At 38.1% G+C, this 21,003-nt stretch overlaps 1 protein-coding gene across 1 annotated transcript in view; it reads right to left on the minus strand.

The window, feature by feature from the left end:
- The window catches only part of LOC144432760 (UBX domain-containing protein 11-like), a 14,053-nt gene extending 8,907 nt beyond the window's left edge, over window positions 1-5,146 (minus strand). Inside the window, exons 1-5 of the mRNA XM_078121035.1 lie at window positions 5,052-5,146; window positions 4,172-4,209; window positions 3,532-3,699; window positions 2,414-2,508; window positions 861-915 (exon numbers count right to left, since the gene is read on the minus strand). Of these exons, the coding sequence (XP_077977161.1) occupies window positions 861-915; window positions 2,414-2,508; window positions 3,532-3,699; window positions 4,172-4,209; window positions 5,052-5,119 (424 nt within the window). The 5' untranslated portion in view covers window positions 5,120-5,146. The remainder of the gene's footprint in view (window positions 1-860; window positions 916-2,413; window positions 2,509-3,531; window positions 3,700-4,171; window positions 4,210-5,051) is intronic.
- Window positions 5,147-21,003: the final 15,857 nt, after the last annotated feature.

A 21,003-nucleotide genomic window follows, 5' to 3' on the forward strand; every position in this document is an offset into this window, starting at 1 on the left:
GAGTTTACCTGCCACAACTGTGCTAAAACTACCTACATGTGATGAGTTTGTTTGTTTTAAATCAAAAAAGTCTACCTCACTAATCACTATAGAGACACATTGTTAATCAGATAAATCTCACTACACACTCACATATAGCTTGTTGTGAAACACAGAGCATGCATTGAGTTCACAGTTTTCACTGAAGTTGTCATTTTACTGTGTGTGTGTGTGTGTGTGTGTGTGTGTGTCTGTCTGTCTGTGTGTGTGTGTATGGAGGGGGTGTCTGTCTATCTGTCTGTGTCTGTGGGTGTCTGTGTGGGTGGGTGTCTGTGTCTGTGGGGTGTGTGTCTGTGTGGGTGGGTGGGTGTCTGTTTGTTTGTGTGTGTCTGTGGGGTGTCTGTGTCTGTGTCTGTGTGTGTGTGTGTGTGTGTGTGTGTGTGTGTGTGTGTAAATGTAATATGTGTTAACAATTAAACATCAGAGAGTGAAAGCTCACACTGTGATACATGTAAATAGAAAAACTCACCAAAATTAGATAATTTCTGCACAGCTTGAGACAGGCAAACTAGGCAGGTTGATAGAATTCAGTTGTAGCACTTTGTGAAAGAGTTACTGGCAGGACATATAGTGCTATATTTTATTTTTAAGTTCTTTAATGTAGTTTTTTTTACCAACAACGATATCAAATATTCCTATTGGGTTTCATCTACACTGAATGTAATATTATGAAACAAAAATAGACATCAGAGCTTTGAAATGCCACTGTTTTGCCTCTCAGAACACATTCACAATTTTTTTAATCTAGTTATACATTCATTTATGAATTTTTGTTTTTTAATTTATTCATTTCGTTATCTCTTTATATATATAAACCTTACCTTTGTATCTAGATAGCAGAAGACATTTCTCTTCAAGAATTTTTATTTTTTTATCCTGCAAATAAAATCAATTTCTTTTTAATAACACACATGATAATTATGAAAAATATTAAAGCATTCATTTATACATAGACACATGGTTCGACAGAAAAGAAATTCTTAGGAACTCAGAATTTGTGTCAAAGATAAATTTCTACATTTTTCTGGATAAGAAAAGAATAACTGGATGAATTATTGAAGCTAACCTTGACTGAAAATGTGAAATAAGTCAATAAATCCAGACATCTATAAAACATGTTGTAATAACTCTAGCCAGACCACACATTTTTTTTTGCATCTACCAGCAAAATTCTACTTCGAAAATCACACTTTTGCTCCATATGCAAACAAAATGTGGTTAAATTTAGCAACTTAATACCACTAACAATCACTGCTGTTTCTAAAACCCTGTGAGTATGTTGGTTTTTTACCTCATGTATTCCTAGCTTCAAGCTCAAAGAGGAGTTTTGTGTTCATATGTAGGATGACAAGAGATGTGTAAATTGATGCACACTCACCAGAATGAGTAAAGTACACACTCATCAGAATGAGTAACGTGTACACTCACCAGAATGAGTAACATGCAAACTCCCCAGAATGAGTAAAGTACACACTAACCAGAATGAGTAACATGCACACTCATCAGAATGAGTAAAGTACACACTCACCAGAATGACTAAAGTGCACACTCACCAGAATGAGTAAAGTGCACACTCACCAGAATGAGTAAAGTGCACACTCACCAGAATGAGTAAAGTGCACACTCACCAGAATGAGTAACGTGCACACTCACCAGAATGAGTAAAGTGCACACTCACCAGAATGAGTAATATGTGCACACTCCCCAGAATGAGTAAAGTGCAAACTAACCAGAATGAGTAACGTGCAAACTCACCAGAATGAGTAAAGTACACACTAACCAGAATGAGTAAAGTACACACTCACCAGAATGAGTAACATGCACACTCACCAGAATGAGTAACATGCACACTCACCAGAATGAGTAACATGCAAACTCACCAGAATGAGTAACATGCACACTCACCAGAATGAGTAACATGCACACTCACCAGAATGAGTAACATGCAAACTCACCAGAATGAGTAACATGCACACTCACCAGAATGAGTAACATGCACACTCACCAGAATGAGTAAAGTGCACACTCACCAGAATGACTGAGTAACATGCACACTCACCAGAATGAGTAACATGCAAACTCACCAGAATGAGTAACATGCACACTCACCAGAATGAGTAACATGCACACTCACCAGAATGAGTAACATGCACACTCACCAGAATGAGTAACATGCACACTCACCAGAATGAGTAACGTGCACACTCACCAGAATGAGTAACATGCACACTCACCAGAATGAGTAACATGCACACTCACTCTGCACAAAGTGTTCAGTATCCATTAAAAACTCAAGCAGTATTGAGTTTACTGGATTCTAGAGATATCTAGTAGAATCCAGTAGGAATTCATGGCTATCCAGCACTAAACTTACTTTTTCAATAATTTCTTTACTATAAAATGTAACTCTTTTCTCCAATAATGCTATCTTGTTCATCATACTGGTCATTAATTCATAATCATTTGGAGCTGAAATGGAAAAAAAAAATGTGAAATTATGAAAATCATGGAATTTTAGTGTAGTGAAAAATACTTGTCTTGCAGATTACAGAAAAAGGTAGTCTAGAACAAAAGAATAACCACAGTTTATCGTTACGGCTCCACTGATAAGATAACAATAGAGTGAGAATAGAGGATTCAAACAATGAGATTTTAAACAATCACTGCATATAGGCCACTATAAATGATGCAAAATATTACAAATAAATATTTAAAAAAATTCAAAATCTTTAATTTTGCTGAACACTGAAATTTTACTGAACAATTTCCCCTGAGGCTGAAAGCTTCAGAAAAATAAATATAATATATAAATAAAATATAACAACATAAGGAGTAATATGTTAATTAGTGCCCAAATAAGGGAAGGCAATAAGTGTGTTATAGCCACATCATATTCTTAGGAACATATTCTTTCCATAGTCAAAACAAAGAAGTCCATATGCAACAATAGATATTATGCATTTTGTATTGTAGTTAGGGAGTTAGGGTTAGGTGAAGTTTACAAGGAGGGTCTGGGTAAGACCCCCTAAGGCCAAGTAAAAATACATGTAGATTGTCTGCATAATATGGTGAATGTTTCTCATAACATATCGTTTAAACGTCAGTAATGTTGTTTTTGAACTCCACTTTGTGAGTGTGTAATTTCATCTAAATTTATGACTTTTATACCATTTTCATGAATTTTCCCCCCAAACTGTGTTTTGCCAGAGTTTGAGAACTCAGGGGTGGGGGTGGGGGTGGGGGTGATTAAAATGTCCATAAATTTCCATACCTGAAACCATAATTTGCTGGACAACCGTGGAAAAATGACTGGTGACTCAGATAGATTTTACCTGGCCTTATTTAAACAAAATCACTACATGAACATGTGAAGTGTTTGCAGTTAAATTTTAAGCTGAGTACAAAATGTTTTAGTTGGCCTAAACATGCTAAATGTGATTTTGCATCATCAACTATGGTGTAGACTGAGTGACCCTGAGATGAATTACTTACGAGTGGCTGACATGGCTGATGGACTGGTAAGTTTTGGTAACTGGAGACCTGGAAGCATACCAGTATCTCTCTTTCTGCTGGTACTGTCACCAAAATAACTATAGTTACTCTGCCTAGATGACGTAGACCCAGGGGTGGTGATTTCACTCAGTAATCTGTCTTCATCGTCTGTAAAATTGATTGAAAACAAAATCTGTGTATTTAAACCGAAGAGGAAAAAATCTCATGAAAAATAGATTTACATTGCATGTAGTATGTGCAATGCCACGCACTCCAAATTTATGTAACGTGGCATCATATTGTCAATATCTAGGAAGCCTTGTAATGATGGAGTTTATACCTCAACATATGTCATACATATTCACCTATACATGAGTGCAAGCAACAGAAACAGGCCCAAAGGTATACATTTTTTTTTGATATTGTATACTGATGAACTCGAATCTGACTTTACTTTTTGCAAACCAAAGTAAACAGAAAGAGAAAAGGCAAATAATGCAAAATTACATTTAAAAACACTAATTACTGCAAAAAAAAAAAAAAAAAAAAAAAATGGAATCGAAGTCTTTCCTAATACAAGTATCCACATACATAACAGTCTCCTAGCTACAAAGTCTTCTAAGCTGCCATCATACCTTACCTGAATACTGTGGAAACCTGAATGGAACTGGCCTTTGTCTGCATAGAGAGAACAAATAAATAAATCAACTCTGTGTTTCTGTGAAAAAAATGACAATGGCTAAGGATACAGTGAACTGGTTATTCTAAACAGGAATTGCTGTGTTGGTAGTTGTTACGAATGAACGTGATTCAATTTGATTAAAGACAGGAATGCAGAAGAGTGGACCAACTCAACAAGAATGTATGCATTTTTATTCATGTTAGGGGGTTAGATCTAATGTCAGGTATGGGATAGGAATAGTGTTAGACTCCCTAGCATAAACCAGATTTGTATCAGCTGCCACGAGTGAATGCTGTATGCATGTCCAGAATAAAATTAAATTTTTTCTATTGTATTTTCTCAGTGTTTTTGCTAGGGATATTTAGGGAACCCTGGTAATAGAAATAGGGTATGTCAGGTCAAACTAGCCAAGTTTCCAGTACTTTTAATAATTATAACGTTATTTGTTTTTTTTTGGTGAGCTTTTAATAGTTTCACGGGCACTCAAAAGTCATATGATACATTATTGCAAAATGTACTTATTTTTAATGCAATTCCCAGAATGATAATTAAAAAGCACAGAAAAAAATAACTTCAAAAAAGCATAGTTTCCCATACAGTGACCAAATTTTGTTTAGGAACCCCGGTAAATTTACTGGGGAACTCACATAGATTTTAACGATGTGCCTCTCCCGTACATGTAGTAAAACACTGATTTCAGCAGTTCTGCACTGAGCCACGACTTGCAACAGTAGTCAGTACACATTAACTAAATAAACTATGACAGTTTGGGTTTCAATCTGAACAAGCTACCACGTTCGACTGCTAGATTCAACGACAAAACACCGCGACAACTTACCCTGGCTGATTGTTGCCTGGTAAAGCAGTTTTCTTCGATTTCTTGAGGCTTGATATCGGACTGCTCATCTTGGTACTTGAGAGTATCAATGAACGAATCACAGTGCGCCGCTGTCAAAGAATTTTTTCCACAGATTGTAGATGCACGCACGTTGATGGTCAAGTCTTTTAGCAGGATTTCCCTGCAGACGATGACAATAGAAGGTACACTCCTACAGATGAACTCGGCACGTGTTTGGAAACAGTGCGATTATTTATCTCCCTTTTTTCAAATATAACATAAATCATTCATGTCACGATTAACTATGCAATGTTACGTTATGTATGAAGCGCACTTGATTGAATCCGATTCCAGAACTTTGTTAGCTTCGGATCCTCATCTACTAGAATTGACACACATGGCTCTGGAAATTCGACAGTCTATATTTTCGATCACTCATTAGCTGCTGTGTTTGCCACCCGTACCCTCTCTTGGACACATATAGACGCATATATGGAACAATTTCTTGTTATGTTAGGTTTGTTGGTATGTTGCTAGTCGCCATTTTTCATCCGTGTGTTTCGAAATGTTTCCTCTGTAAAGCGCCCTCACCAGTATAGTTGACAAAAGTAATACTTTTCGTTTTTACCATGTCTTTTGTGTAAATTAATAAAAATCCTTTCACCTGTAACACCTAATTGCCACAGTTGTTATTATCAGATAGTTAGTCGCAATTTTAATGTCTGTACACAGTGGGAGTATGATTAGTAACAAAATCTCAGTGAGGCTCGCAAACCAGATAGAACGTACTGTCATGTCTTCCGCTATACTGTGCAACAACGACGATACAAAATCTTGTTTGTACAGTGGAGACAACATGCCAGTCATTTGAGACAGAGCTAGCTGGGCGCGGCGTCACGGCCTACAATGGCCACTCGATATTAAAACCTATATATGATCACAATATATAGGATTGGCGCGCGATACCCATCAGACTCTCTCTCTCTCTCTCTCTCTCTCTCTCTCTCTCTCTCTCTCTCTCTCTCTCTCTCTCTCTCTCTCTCTCTCTCTCTCTCTCTCTCTCTCTCTCTCTCTCTCTCTCTCTCTCTCTCTCTCTCTCTCTCTCTCTCTCTCTCTCTCTCTCTCTCTCTCTCTCTCTCTCTCTCTCTCTCTCTCTCTCTCTCTCTCTCTCTCTCTCTCTCTCTCTCTCTCTCTCTGTCAATATCTTATACCGGGGAAAATCAACAAATGTAAGGTGTGTGAATCAATGAATTTTGCTAGCGAGCTCCAACTCAACAGAAAATAACCAGAAAACCACATAGTGTGTCACGTCATCATTCTAAAGTGGTTTCGTCATCTATCAGTGAAAGGGTGGGTGGTTCTATTTATTTTTTTTAAGTTTCTCATCCGGCCTGACAAAATAAATTGTGTGGTTAACGTTCCAATTACGCTCAATTTTAGAATAGGTGGGGTTGGTAGATTTTGACCACCCCCCCGACATCTGTTGACAAGAAATATTCTTCTTGTGCTCAAAGCACAATACAGCACACTGCATAGTCAATTTTACTTCTTACATTTACAGTAATTTTAAGTGTATCTGGTAATTGCTGTCCCAAATCCATTGTTTCACATGTATAAAGCTCTTTAGATAGGAACCCTATGAGAAGTATGATTGTCTGTTTATGGACATGCAAATTATTTATGGTTTAGTAACCAAAAGTTCTAGGATATCTCTTAGATTGAGAGAACTATTACCATTATAGATTAATTCAGCTAATTATAAAGTACAATATTAGAAATGGAGTTAATATAATTGTAAACATAGGGGTTTCAGTAAGTTTTAAAGTACTAGGGAGAACTAGACTGGAAACAGTATGTGGAGAAGTGCACTACGCACATGTGCGCCTGCTATACAAGCTTGGAGGGAGGGGAGGTTGGAAGGGGGTGTAACCCTCCCATGGTAAGAGCTTTTTGAAAAATGAACACCATTTGGAGGCCATTTAGAGCACCATTCAGAAGTAAAACACAACTTAGTTATATCATAAAAGTATCACTAAGTTTAGGTTTTAAAAGTTGAAATCATTTCAAGTCATATTGACACAAATGATATTAAAAAAGATCAAGTAGAAAGTGAGAAAATTTGGGGAAAACATGCACAGTGGAGGCCAGTTACCATTTAGAGATACAAATTCATTAAATTATTTGAAAGTGTGTCTCTATTGACTATGTTTGTGTGCAATTCAACATGTTCAGGTCAATGGAGGCACAGATTTTAGAGTCAGTCCATCCAGTAAATTTCAAGGTATATAATTTCTTATGTGTTTATGGTTTATTGTATGCACATACATTTGTTGTATGGAAATTTAAGTACAGCAGGGTGGTTCATGATTTCGTTCAGTTGTTGAAAATAAGGTGACCCCCCCTTTATTCCCTTTGTAAAAATGATGAGCCCCTCCTTTGAGTCCCAAATTAAGGTGACCCCCCCCTGATTTACCGGGGCCCCCCGGCCGTAAAAACTGATCGCTCCCTTATTGGTTTCTTCTCATCAGATGTACAGCCATTACAGATTGGAAGAACAGTTCTATATTGTCTTTTTAAGTTGACGTCAGTTTCTACATCTACTATATATTTTGCGAGACTATTTTTTTCTCGAATACGTATAAAAAAAGTTTAGGGTCGGCAGTGAAAAAATAGGTGGGGTCGGGTAATCGGACCCAAACAATTGTTTTTGTGAGGCCTTACAATCAAATCTCACAGCTGGACTGAATCGATTACAGCAATATATATGTCTCATACCTCATCACCCAAAGTACACACTCATAGAGCACACACATATGGATATACAGATCTCGACCCATACATATGGGTACACAAACACATACAGGTACTTGCGGGTTCAGACACATATGGGTACAGACCCATATGAGCACAGGCACATACGGGTACACAGATACACAACATACACATACACATACACATATACATACACGTACACATACACATACACATACACATACACATACATATACACATACAGACACATGGGTACACAGACACATGCAGGTACTTGCGGGTTCAGACAAATATGGGTACAAACCCATATGAGCACAGGCACATACGGGTACACACATACACATACACATAAACATACACATACATATACATACACACATACACACATACACATACACATACACATACACATACACATACAGACACATGGGTACACATACACATACAGACACATGGGTACACAGACACATTCAGCGACATACGGTACACAGACACATGCTGATACATACATACATACATACATACATACATACATACATACATACATACATGTACATACATACATACATACATACATACATACATACATACATACAGTATGCTAACATACACAGGTACACAGATATGCGCGTAAAGCTTGGATTTATGCTTTATAGTCTGAGGAAATATGCAAACATTTATTTTAAACCTGGGATGTGTTCGTAAATTCACACTCGTTGGGCATGTGTATTATATAGTCAGGTGAAAAATTGTCAATTAACATAAAGTCCAGACTTCGGTGCTTCCAAGTGCAATTGTATTGGCTTGGTACATGATGTGGAGAGCTTCTTGATATAGTAACACCCATAAATCTCTGTGCTATTGAAGACTGCAATACTTTCAAATAAAAATTCAGTATTTACAAGTGGCAACACTATTTCTTTTATGAGGGGAAGAAACAAACACTTCTGAATTATAACAGCTCATCGTTCTTCACCCCAGATATATCTTTATCTTTTCTCTAACTTTAGTCCTCGATGTCTTATTCTTACACCCCTTCCCGTTTCAGTAACATATGTCAGGTATGACATCACTGGGTGAAAACTTTGACGTGTCCTGAAATGTACTCGGATACAATGATTAGTGGAAACGGGTCGTCATCAGTGACACAAATACCAACTGGCAATATTACATCCCTAGTATAAAAATGGCCGAGGAAATTGAACTGGGGGTCATATTTTCTTATTCTGTTTACAAAAAATTCACACACATATATATATCCGCTCTTGTCCAGAGCGATGCCTCTTGGTTGGATAATCTCTGAGTCATAACCCTCAAGTTCAGTAGTTTTGGACCCAAATGCTTGTATAAATGCACCATCACCAGTGAACACCTGAATACAACCCTTTTCTGTGTCTGAAACGAAGACATTGCCAGCATGGTTTACTTTGACATCATAGGGGCATTCAAAGTTACCATCCCCTTTTCCCTTATGCCCGAACGATTTGATGTGTTTGCCATATTGGGTGAACACTTTTATACAGATGGCATCTTCATCATCAACAACGTACACATTATCATTGACAGGTCCAATACTAATACCCACAGGGGAATTCAGGACACCCTTCCCAAAGCATCTGATTAGTTTACCCATCTCATCACATACGAACACTTGTTTACTATTTCCATCAGTGGTAAAAATATTCCCATCTTGGGATACTGTCGAGAATATTGGCCTCCAAAGATTGTCTCCGCTGTTACACTGGATTACTCTCAAAGCATCACCATTCATAGTGAAAAGCTGTAATCTTCTATTATAAATATCGTTCACTAAAAGTTTACCTTCTTTTGTTAGTGTTACACCTCCCAGCATGTCTAGCTCCCCCAGCCCTTTACCCCGTTGACCAATCTGACATCCTAACCCTTGCTTGGGAATGACCTTCACTGTGGTAGATGAACCGTGGACTGGTTTCTGATGTACTGAAACTGATAGCCTGTATTCTCCCCCAATCTTCATAGGAGCTGATGTCAACGAAAAATTTCCGTCTATATTGACTGTCACCTTCATCGCCACCACTTCGTTTGCAGGAGTCACAAGGTCAGCTTTCACATCACCTAAGTTACTGGTGTATGTTGGCTGCATTCCATGCTGTTTATCAGTAACCAATGTCGCCTTGATCACTGCCCCAATACGAACATAATTTGGAACTTGCTGCAGTGAATATCGTGTTACTGTTGGTCTTGGTGATGTCAACCTCTCGTCTGATGATACGGCTGGTATCGGTATCGGACGTTCTGTTTCACCAGGTTTAATATGTTCCAAAGGCAAGGTATCTGTTGCATCCCGTTTTTTGCTTAATTGAAGTGTTGGTGTCATGTCTGGTTGTGCAGGTGATGTCAATTTGGGTCGACTTCCTCGATTGGGTTTCCTTGCTATTGGAGGGGGTCTTTTTGACACTGTGTCTGGTATTCTAGATCTGCTTACAACTGGAGGTCCCGTTGCCAACTCCTTCTCTATTGGCATATGATGGGATAATATTGATTTACCTCTTTGAGATGTACTTTCAGTTGGTATTGCTATTGCATACATCGTGTCCTCTCTAACACTCACATCAATTACACCAAGACTTTTAGAATTGCAGAAGTCACTGGATTGTTTGAACTTTATCGAGGTGTTGTCAGTTAGTCCCTGTTTTGTTGTGATCTTCATTAACTCAGACATTTGATACAGCATGCCCTGTCGAGAAGACATGAGGTGTCCCGGATTCCCATAATGCATAATATGCTCTGCAAGTTCTCTGGCTTTTGAGACATCGTCTTGTACAATTTCAATTTCCTTGAGTTTGGCTTTTAGCTTTATTCTTTTATCGTCAAATTCATGGCTCAGTTGCGTCAATATAAGCCTTTTACTTTCTTCAATCATTTGGACGATATCTCTGACCGTGTTCTGAGCGTATTCTTTTACTTTCTGTCCTTCATCATGAAAGTTACAGTCCAAAACACCTAACATCTCTTCCAGCAGTTGTTTGTTTTCAAGGGCGTCTTTTTCTTTTCTTGTTATGTTCACTACCATTGCAGACAATTCTTTCTTATACTCGGCAGCAGCATCACCTATGTATCTGTATTGATGGGTGGTGTTTGGATGTTCAATGGCTGTACACTCATGACAGATAGGCACTTCACACTTATCGCAATACAGTTTCAATTGACACGTTGTATGCTTTGAACAATACAGTGGTGGTTGTACTGACGATGGATCTTTCGACTTTACACTCTCGTACTCCTCAATGGACATGAGGTCATGTGACTTGGTTGTTGGAAGTCTCTGATGTGCACGAGAACAGGCACCACAGAGAGAAACATCACAGTCGATACAATGATTGACAGGACTTCCTTCTTCACAAGCCTCACATCTTGATGCGTCAGTGGACGCCTCGCCAAGTCTACCGAAAAGTTCGACCAAATGATTGATAAACAAGTTGTCTGATATGTTGGCAACGCCCCCGACGGGTATATTTTGCTTGCGACGGCATATCGGGCAAAGTAACTTACCCGTTTTCTCTACTAAGGTATTCAGACAATCCGCACAAAAGCTGTGCAGACACGGGAGAAGTTTAGCATTCTTGTACCGCTCAGAACAGACAGTACAGAGAAGGAATTTCTCGTCAATTTCGTCCAAACATTTCAACGCTGACGCTGCCATGATGGTATGTGGTAAACGTATAAGGAAATGGTATGCATGTCCCATACAAAGCCCAATTGTGTCAGATTTTGACCTTTGAATGCATTGTCCCAAACGGGCTGTGGACATAAATGCACTCATAGCCTATATCCTTCGCTTGGTTGATTTCAAGGACATCTAACGCGAGGACATAGCCGAAATCAAACCAGTGAATAGTCAGGATATTATTAAAATGTTTGTTCAATTTTTTAATAGTAACCAGATTTATAAATTGAATGAACCAAATTAGAAGAGTGCATTTTTAAGATATAGCTATAACTAAAAGCTACATCACAAAATTGTTTAGAAGCTGTGGACTTCGTTCTGGTTGATGTATGTAGTAAATTACATTGGAGCTGAAAAGTGCATTCCTAAGATGTAGCCTAATTACTGAAAACCATGAATTATGCAAATGAGTCATTAAAACTATTATAAACGCTACATTATAAAACTTTGACACATGGACTTTGCTATCATTAATGTATGTACCGAATTATGTTGAGTTTGCAGCATGCATACTTAACATGTAACCTAATTACTGAAAACCATTAATTATGCAAATGACTCATTAAAACTAAGCATTGCATCAATACGATTTATGAGACGTGCACCCTGGTATCATGAATATATGTACAAAATTATATAGAACTAGAAGCTTGCACACTTCATATATAGCCTAATTACTGAAAAGCATTAATTATGCAAATGACTTATTAAAACTAAAAGCTACATCAACAAGCCTTTCAGGACATGTGCTCTTTGTTTTGTTTGAAGTATGTACCAATTGTATATTCAATTTGAAGCATGCATTCTTAAGATATAGCCTAATTACTGAAAATCAATTAATTCTGCAAATGAGTCATTAAAACTGCAAGCTATAATATCAAACTTTATTTGACACATGCAGTTTGTTATCATTAATTTATGTACCAAATTGTACTGAATTTGAAGCATGCATTCTTAAGATATAGCCTAATTACCGAAACCCTTTAATTATGCATTAATATTCACATAATATTTACCAAAACCTTATGAGTTTTAGCCATTACCTTAAAGAATACATGCACAAAATTTCGTCTGAATTGAGCCAGTCGTTTTCAGATAACGATGACACAGACAGACAGACAGACAGACAGACAGACAGACAGAGACAGACAGACACACACACAGACACAAACAAACAAACAAACAAACAAACAAACAGACCTTTCATTCATAAGTTATATAATTATGATTTTCCTTACGGAAGGCAAAATCGGTGTACTTTGGACAAATATATTAAAGGTAAATTGTACTGCAGATCAGTCTTTCCGTAATGTTAAGAATACGCTGTGTTTTAGGAAAACACCTGTGATACAAATGTAGCTTTAAATCACAGTGCAGTCTACGCTTAGTAACACCAGGGACGTATAAACAATCTGATTGATCTGTTTATACGTCCCTGGTAACACTACCACTGTACCAGTCAAAGCATGAAGAAGACATACAAGTTCTAGTGTCATTAAACAGCATTAGAATTCGTTGCGATTGTCATTCAAGGACTAATAAGTTCGGCTTTAAATTGCACTCATATCACAAGTACTTGAAATCTATTGTCAGATTCTGACAACCAATACAATGCAATGGCGTTCGACAGTATCCTTACCTGTTATGTTGGGACAAAGTAAGAAGGACATTAAAAAAAATTATGTATGACAAAACAATCGAATACATGTACCAATACTGGATGTTGATTCTATTTCTGAGGCTCTGGCTTTATAGCTGGTTGTCAATGAATAAAATATAAGGCACTGGCAATGCCATTTTCAAAAAATTATCTACAAAACAAATCACAATCGAACAACTGTTATCTCACCGTAGCTATAAATAGCCGTGTGGATTTTTTTCGTGAGTCTGTGATGTAGATAATCTATTCCTCAATGTTAACGATGACAGAAAAAACACACGAAAATTAGTTATTTAATACGTCGTTCTTGTACTAATTTACAGCATACAAATTCTATTCTCATAACTGTTTGATTGAGAATGACAACCATTATATCAAATTTGAAGATAACACGCATATATCATATCATATACGTCCGCATCTACTAGTCTAGTCACTGTACTACGCTAATGCTAATCAGTAACGCGAGAAAATTCGTCAAATCAACATTCAAAATGAACGTTACAGTATATTGACCAAAAAAAGAGAAGAACAATAACCACATAGGCTGAAAATAAACAATAATATGTAATACAATTATATACTCTCTATTGGCTCTGTGCCTCTTCTTATACACTATAAGATAGATATGTATAATGATATGTGTATTATTGGGGGGGGGGGGGGCTGGTCCTTTCTTGGTAGTACAGGAGGACTCAGCGACGACGTCTCAATAACGAAGAATATGACAGATAATAGTAGTCCTCTTGTAGCCTGCTACCTCGCTAACGGGAAACATTACAGCGAACACCGCAAACTCCCTGTAAAATGTGCGTCTGCGTCCAACCTGTACCACCATGCGTATTCTTTTATTATTTATGTGGCGTATCTTTAATTACTAACCCAATTCATTATTAAACACCTACAGTGTCGGGTATAACGTAGTCCAACGAACCCACAGTAAGACAGAACTCTGCGAACCGATGACGTAACGCAATTATACATCTATGGCTATTTAAATTTATATAGCTTGATATTCAATTAAAATATTCTTCTATTTGAGGACTATTTGTAATGTGCATTGGGCGAAATAGTTACAGACAAACAGGATACACAGACAGACAGATCTAGACAGACAAACAGACAGACAGACAGACATCAGACATAGACTGTCGACAGTCGTTCGTGCCTTTTTTTGCTACGTTTCATCTCAATCAAAGTCGTCGCCTCGCTCTGTAGCACTGAATGAATACTAATGCATACTGATAGGAACTGCGATTGCCGAAGGCACAAACGTCGCTCGTGCCTCCGGTACTCGCTGATCAGTACGCGGTTATAGTATTGCTCCGGATCGGCGCGAGGCAACGACTTTAGTTTTAGATAAAACGTAGCAAAAAGGCACGAACGACTGTCGACAGTCTAACACAGACACATAATTTTAACACATGCACATCACAAATACACGATACAGAGTGTAGGTCAAGAAACGATCGCGTACTAATCTCTCGTATCAAACTCGGAGCTTAGAAATCAACCATTAGTTTCTAAGATTATTATTGACAGCAATTAACATGCATCACTATGCATTTTTAGCAATTTGTTAGCGATTGGACGGAACCGAAACAAGTCAAGTAAGGTGACATATCTTTAGAGCATATAAAGCTCGTCACATCGAAAATAAACATTCAATCATTGAACATATAATTAATATACACAAGTCTAAAGACACGCTGTTTGCTGAATGACATTCATTTCTGAAGTAGGAATCTCCTAATTACATTACATTACGTTCTTGAATGTTATGTTCTTGATTGTGAATTAGAAAACATCCTGAAAACATCTTATTTAGGGATGTAGACTTGATCAGATGAAGTTTAATTAGCTTGCAATTGTTTGTGTCTGAACTTGTTCAAAGCTAAATATGAAGTACATGTGTATTGTAAAAAAAAATATGTGAGTTTTACTGTTTTGATCATGATCAGTTACTAGTGTTTTCAAATGGTAAAAACAATCTGTCTAAAATTCTTTAATGTTGATAGGCTGCATAAAACAAGTTGATGCTACTAGTTGCATACGTCATTAAATTTCAAATGGAGGTGCTGATTGGATATTAAGTACATGTCAGGTGATGCTCTTTCATAAGGCCAAATAAAAAAAGTTGTTTGGTTCCGGTTACCCGACCCCACCTAGTTTTTCACTCCGATCCTAAACTTTTTTTTTACGTATTCGAGAAAAATATCATAATAAATTCGCGAAAATCGTGAAGGCTCGCAAGAAATAGTGGATGCGGAAACTGACATCAACTTAAAAAGACAATATAAAACTATTCTTCCAATCTGTAATGGCTGTACATCTGACAGGAAGAAATAAACAACACAGAGACCATTTGGAAAACAATGGAAAACCTGAACTAGACACTCGACATCACACATGAAAAAACATATATAATAAAATAAAATAAAAAATTTACCTACCCCACCTATTTTAAAATTGAATGTAATCGGAACCACACAATTTTTTTTACGCCTAAGTGTCACATTGCAGTATACTAATACTGTATTTGAAAAGATTGGGCTTGTAAACATTATCATGTTCAGAAATTGTGAAAAGACAAACAGTTGGAAATGCGGTTTTGTTGTGACGTAAGATTGAAGTAAATTGTCCAAGCCAAAATATTACTATTCGATGAATAAGTCTGCTGTTGGGCAAATCTACTAAGGCCTTGTGACGCTGTGTCTTGCACAGTGCTGTAAAGATCTATAAAGTGTCCTGTAATTTTACATCAAAAGATTAAAGATTGCTTCTTGCGAATAATGATCAAAATCAAGAGAGCTATATTTTGACAAAAAGAATGGCAATTTAGGTCATTGGAGTAATATAAAACAAACATACATATGTATCAATTTTGTGATGAACTAGGCTAGAGGATGTCTGACAAATAGTTGCAGACAGACATATGGAGAAATAGTGGTTTCAGCTCAGTGGTTTGAATGGCTTCAGTAAAATCATGACTGACATTTCTGTGGTAATCGTGGTCAAAAACTAGGTGCTGTTTGAGTTCCAGGTGAAGTAGTAACTGGCTGTCCATTGCCAATCTCAAATCCAGATGTTGTGTGTGTAAATAATGATCTTGCTGTTTTGGTTGTTGGTGAAGTAGAGACTGGTTGCCCAGTGGATAGTCCAAATCCAGAACTAACTGACGAACCTGTTGTTTTGGTTGTTGATGACGTAGAGACTGGTTGCCCTGTGGATGGTCCAAATCCAGAACTAACTGACGAACCTGTTGTTTTGGTTGTTGATGACGTAGAGACTGGTTGCCCTGTAGATGGTCCAAATCCAGAACTAACTGATGAACGTGTTGTTTTGGTTGTTGATGACGTAGAGACTGGTTGCCCTGTGGATGGTCCAAATCCAGAACTAACTGATGAACGTGTTGTTTTGGTTGTTGATGACGTAGAGACTGGTTGCCCAGTGGATAGTCCAAATCCAGAACTAACTGATGAAGCTGTAGTTTTGGTTGTTGGTGGAGTAAAGACTGGTTGCCCACTGGATAGTCCAAATCCATAACTAACTGATGAAGTTGTAGTTTTGGTTGTTGGTGGAGTAAAGACTGGTTGCCCAGTGGATAGTCCAAATCCATAACTAACTGATGAAGCTGTAGTTTTGGTTGTTGGTGGAGTAAAGACTGGTTGCCCAGTGGATAGTCCAAATCCATAACTAACTGATGAAGCTGTAGTTTTGGTTGTTGGTGGAGTAAAGACTGGTTGCCCAGTGGATAGTCCAAATCCATAACTAACTGATGAAGCTGTAGTTTTGGTTGTTGGTGGAGTAAAGACTGGTTGCCCAGTGGATAGTCCAAATCCATAACTAACTGACGAACCTATTGTTTTGGTTGTTGGTGACGTAGAGACTGGTTGCCCTGTGGATGGTCCAAATCCATAATTAACTGACGAACCTATTGTTTTGATTGCTGGTGAAGTAGAGACTGGTTGCCCAGTGGATGGTTCAAATCCAGAACTAACTGATGAAGCTGTAGTTTTGGTTGTTGGTGAAGTAGAGACTGATTTCCCAGTGGAGACTCCAAATCCAGAACTAACTGATGAACGTGTTGTTTTGGTTGTAGAGACTGGTCCAAATCCAAAACTAATTGATGAACTTGTAGTTTTAGTTGTTGGTGAATTAGAGACTGGTTGCCCACTGGATAGTCCAAATCCAGAACTAACTGATGAACCTGTTGTTTTGGTTGTAGAGACTGGTCCAAATCCAAAACTAAATGATGAACCTGTTGTTTTGGTTGTTGGTGGAGTAGAGACTGGTTGTCCAGTGGATGGTCCGAATCCAGAACTAACTGATGAACGTGTTGTTTTGGTTGTAGAGACTGGTCCAAATCCAAAACGAATTGATGAACTTGTAGTTTTAGTTGTTGGTGAAGTAGAGACTGGTTGCCCACTGAATAGTCCAAATCCAGAACTAACTGATGACGCTGTTGTTTTGGTTGTAGAGACTGGTCCAAATCCAAAACTAATTGATGAACTTGTAGTTTTAGTTGTTGGTGAAGTAGAGACTGGGTGCTCACTGAATAGTCCAAATCCAGAACTAACTGATGACGCTGTTGTCTTGATTGTTGGTGAAGTAGAGACTGGTTGCCCACTGGATAGTCCAAATCCAGAACTAACTGATGAACGTGTTGTTTTGGTTGTAGAGACTGGTCCAAATCCAAAACTAATTGATGAACTTGTAGTTTTAGTTGTTGGTGAAGTAGAGACTGGTTGTCCAGTGGATTGTCCACATCCAGAACTAACTGACGAACCTGTTGTTTTGATTGTTGGTGACGTAGAGACTGGTTGTCCAGTGGATAGTCCAAATCCATAACTAACTGATGAACTTGTAGTTTTGGCTGTTGGTGGAGTAGAGACTGGTTGTTGAGTGCAACACCCTAATCTAGAGCTTGAATTTGATATTGGTGAAGTATTGGGTGGAATTGTTGATGCTGTTGTCACTGGTTGTCCAAAATTGAAAGTTCGCTCAGATGGAACCATCTTTGAAAAAGTGAAAGGAGTAGCAACTTCTGTTCTTGGTTGAATACTTACATGCCCAAATTTAAAATCATATCCAGATGAAGATATGGGAATAGTTTGGGTGTTGGTTTCAGTAAGGGATATCGGTTGAGGTGCTATTGTTGAACTAAATGCCCTTGATTGTTGAATTATTCCAAGACTTTTGGTTTTGCAAAAGTTGTTGGATGGTTTGAACTCCATGTATTTTCCAGTTGGTACTTGCTTTGTTTCAACATTCACCAATTTTGACATTTGAAGCATCATTCCTTGCCGAGCTTTCATCAACTGTCCATCATTACCATACTGCAGCAGATTTTCTGCAAGTTCTCTTGCATTTGACATATCACTTTCAATAATTTCTAGTTGCTTGCATTGTTTTTGTAGCTTGAGTTTCTGACAGTCATAAGTGTCTTTTAATTGTATCAATAGCAATCTTCCACTCTCTTCTATTAGTTGGACGATTTCTTCGACTGTTTTCTGTGCATGCTGTTTCAATTTTCTTGCTGCCGAGTAGAAGCAATCATGGAGAGCATTTGACGCTTTTTGCTGTAATTTTTTGCTTTCATGAGCTTCCTTTTCTCTTCTCTTTATCTTATCTATCATCACTGATAGTTGTTTTTTATACTCGGCAGCAGCATCCCCTATGTATCTGTATTGATGGGTGGTGTTTGGATGTTCAATGGCTGTACACTCATGACAGATAGGCACTTCACACTTATCGCAATACAATTTCAATTGACACGTTGTATGCTTTGAACAATACAGTGGTGGTTGTACTGACGATGGATCTTTCGACTTTGCACTCTCGTACTCCTCAATGGACATGAGGTCATGTGACTTGGTTGTTGGAAGCCTCTGATGTGCACGAGAACAGACATCACAGAGAGAAATATCGCAGTCGATACAATGATTGATAGGACTTCCTTCTTCATAAGCCTCGCACCTTGACGCGTCAGTGGACGCCTCGCCAAGACTACCGAAAAGTTCGACCAAATGATTGATAAACAAGTTGTCTGATATGTTGGCAACGCCTCCAACGGGTATATCTTGTTTGCGACGGCATATCGGGCAAAGTAACTTACCCGTTTCCTCTACTAAGGTACTCAGACAATCTCCACAGAAGCTGTGCATACACGGGAGAAGTTTAGCATTCTTGTACCTCTCAGAACAGATAGTACAGAGAAGGAAACTCTCGTCAATTTCGTCCAAAAACTTCAACGCTGTTGCAGCCATATTTCCTTGTTTGTCAACTCGTCATCAGGGTTTATTATTACATAGCCTTTGAACTTTGAAATTTCCCCTTAGACAGAAACTTGTATTTTTTCCCGATATGCCAACCTAGCCAGTCAATTCACCTCCGACAGCGATATCTTTTTAAAAAAAAAATAAAATAAAATTATAGACAGATGATGGATAAATTCGTTCTAGATTGTCATTTACTTATTTAGCAAGCGTTTGTGCGTCGGATGTTGATGACGTATGGTTGGTTTGACCTGGAATAACCCTTTCAACTCGGCTGCCCATGCGCAACCATAGGCACAGACAATTTATAATGGACGCGTGCGTAGTACATACCCTGGGATACATACCGTGTTATGTACTGGTGAAGTTACAGTAGAAATGTTGTTGGCTTGGTTTTTCACTCATGTGACATTACGTTTTTGACACGTACAAAGATCGAAATTTCTTCAACTCTGGACACACCAGGGATAGTAGTCCAGTCATTTTATGCAAAAAAGGGGTCAACCCATTACTAATACGCCGTATTCCGGTTATCGAAGAAGCCCCGAAAAGATAAAAGATATGATTGTTTGGCCACTAGGGGCGCTGTTTTAGAACCGGAAGTGAGGGCCAGAATTGTAGCGCATTGTTGCAAAGCATAGAGTCTATAGGCATCGTAACCACTGACTAAAGATTTTCTGTCATTCCCCGTAACTTTACGCTATAATATTGCCTTATCGCCCATCAAATAACGAAATAGCAAATTAACCTCTTGTTCTCCTAATATTTCGCGTAAGTTTGGCTCTGCAATTCGACGGTGAGGAAAACCCAAAAGTAGCAACATTTTGAAACGGGTAGTACACTGACATCTCACTCACGTTTTCAGTGTGACCTCGTCCATTTGCGTTACCGTTGGAGAAATTGTAGCGATTGCTTCCAGTCAAACATCGGAACGGAAAAAGGTACAAAAACAGAGGAAAGAACCCTCAAAATCACAATATACGCTACAGTTATTGCAGCTTGTATAAAACCAATCTGCCGATGTAGATGTCGGCTAATCGTTCATTGCTATTTTACTTTCGTTATTGTGCCTGAATTGACCTTCGTGGTACATGTTTGATCGCCTCCTCTACCGATCAGGACAAAAACGTAAACATGTACCACGAAGGTCAATTCAGGCAAAATAACGAAGGTAAAATAGCAATGAACGATCAGCCGACATCTACATCGGATTTTAATCAGATCGGTATAAGACATGGTATGATGAGTGAACCACGTAAACGTTACATGGAAGGCCGATTCATTGAAGGGGTGGGCGGTGTGGTACATCAATCACAATAACAATATTTATGATTCGTTGCCGACTTCAATGGTTTTTTTTATACACTGATGGTCCTGAATGAAGAATAGCAAGCTAACCAAAGTGTGATAGTAAAGATGAGTATATCAATACAAATATGTTTATGCCAACTTATAACCAGTACATGAAATGTTTTTTTCCGGACAAAGTTTTATGATTTCACCCGTGGTGCTACACCACTGTTCTAATAAACAAGA

The sequence above is a fragment of the Glandiceps talaboti genome, chromosome 3, assembly GCF_964340395.1.
Source record: "Glandiceps talaboti chromosome 3, keGlaTala1.1, whole genome shotgun sequence".
NCBI lineage: Eukaryota > Metazoa > Hemichordata > Enteropneusta > Spengelidae > Glandiceps > Glandiceps talaboti.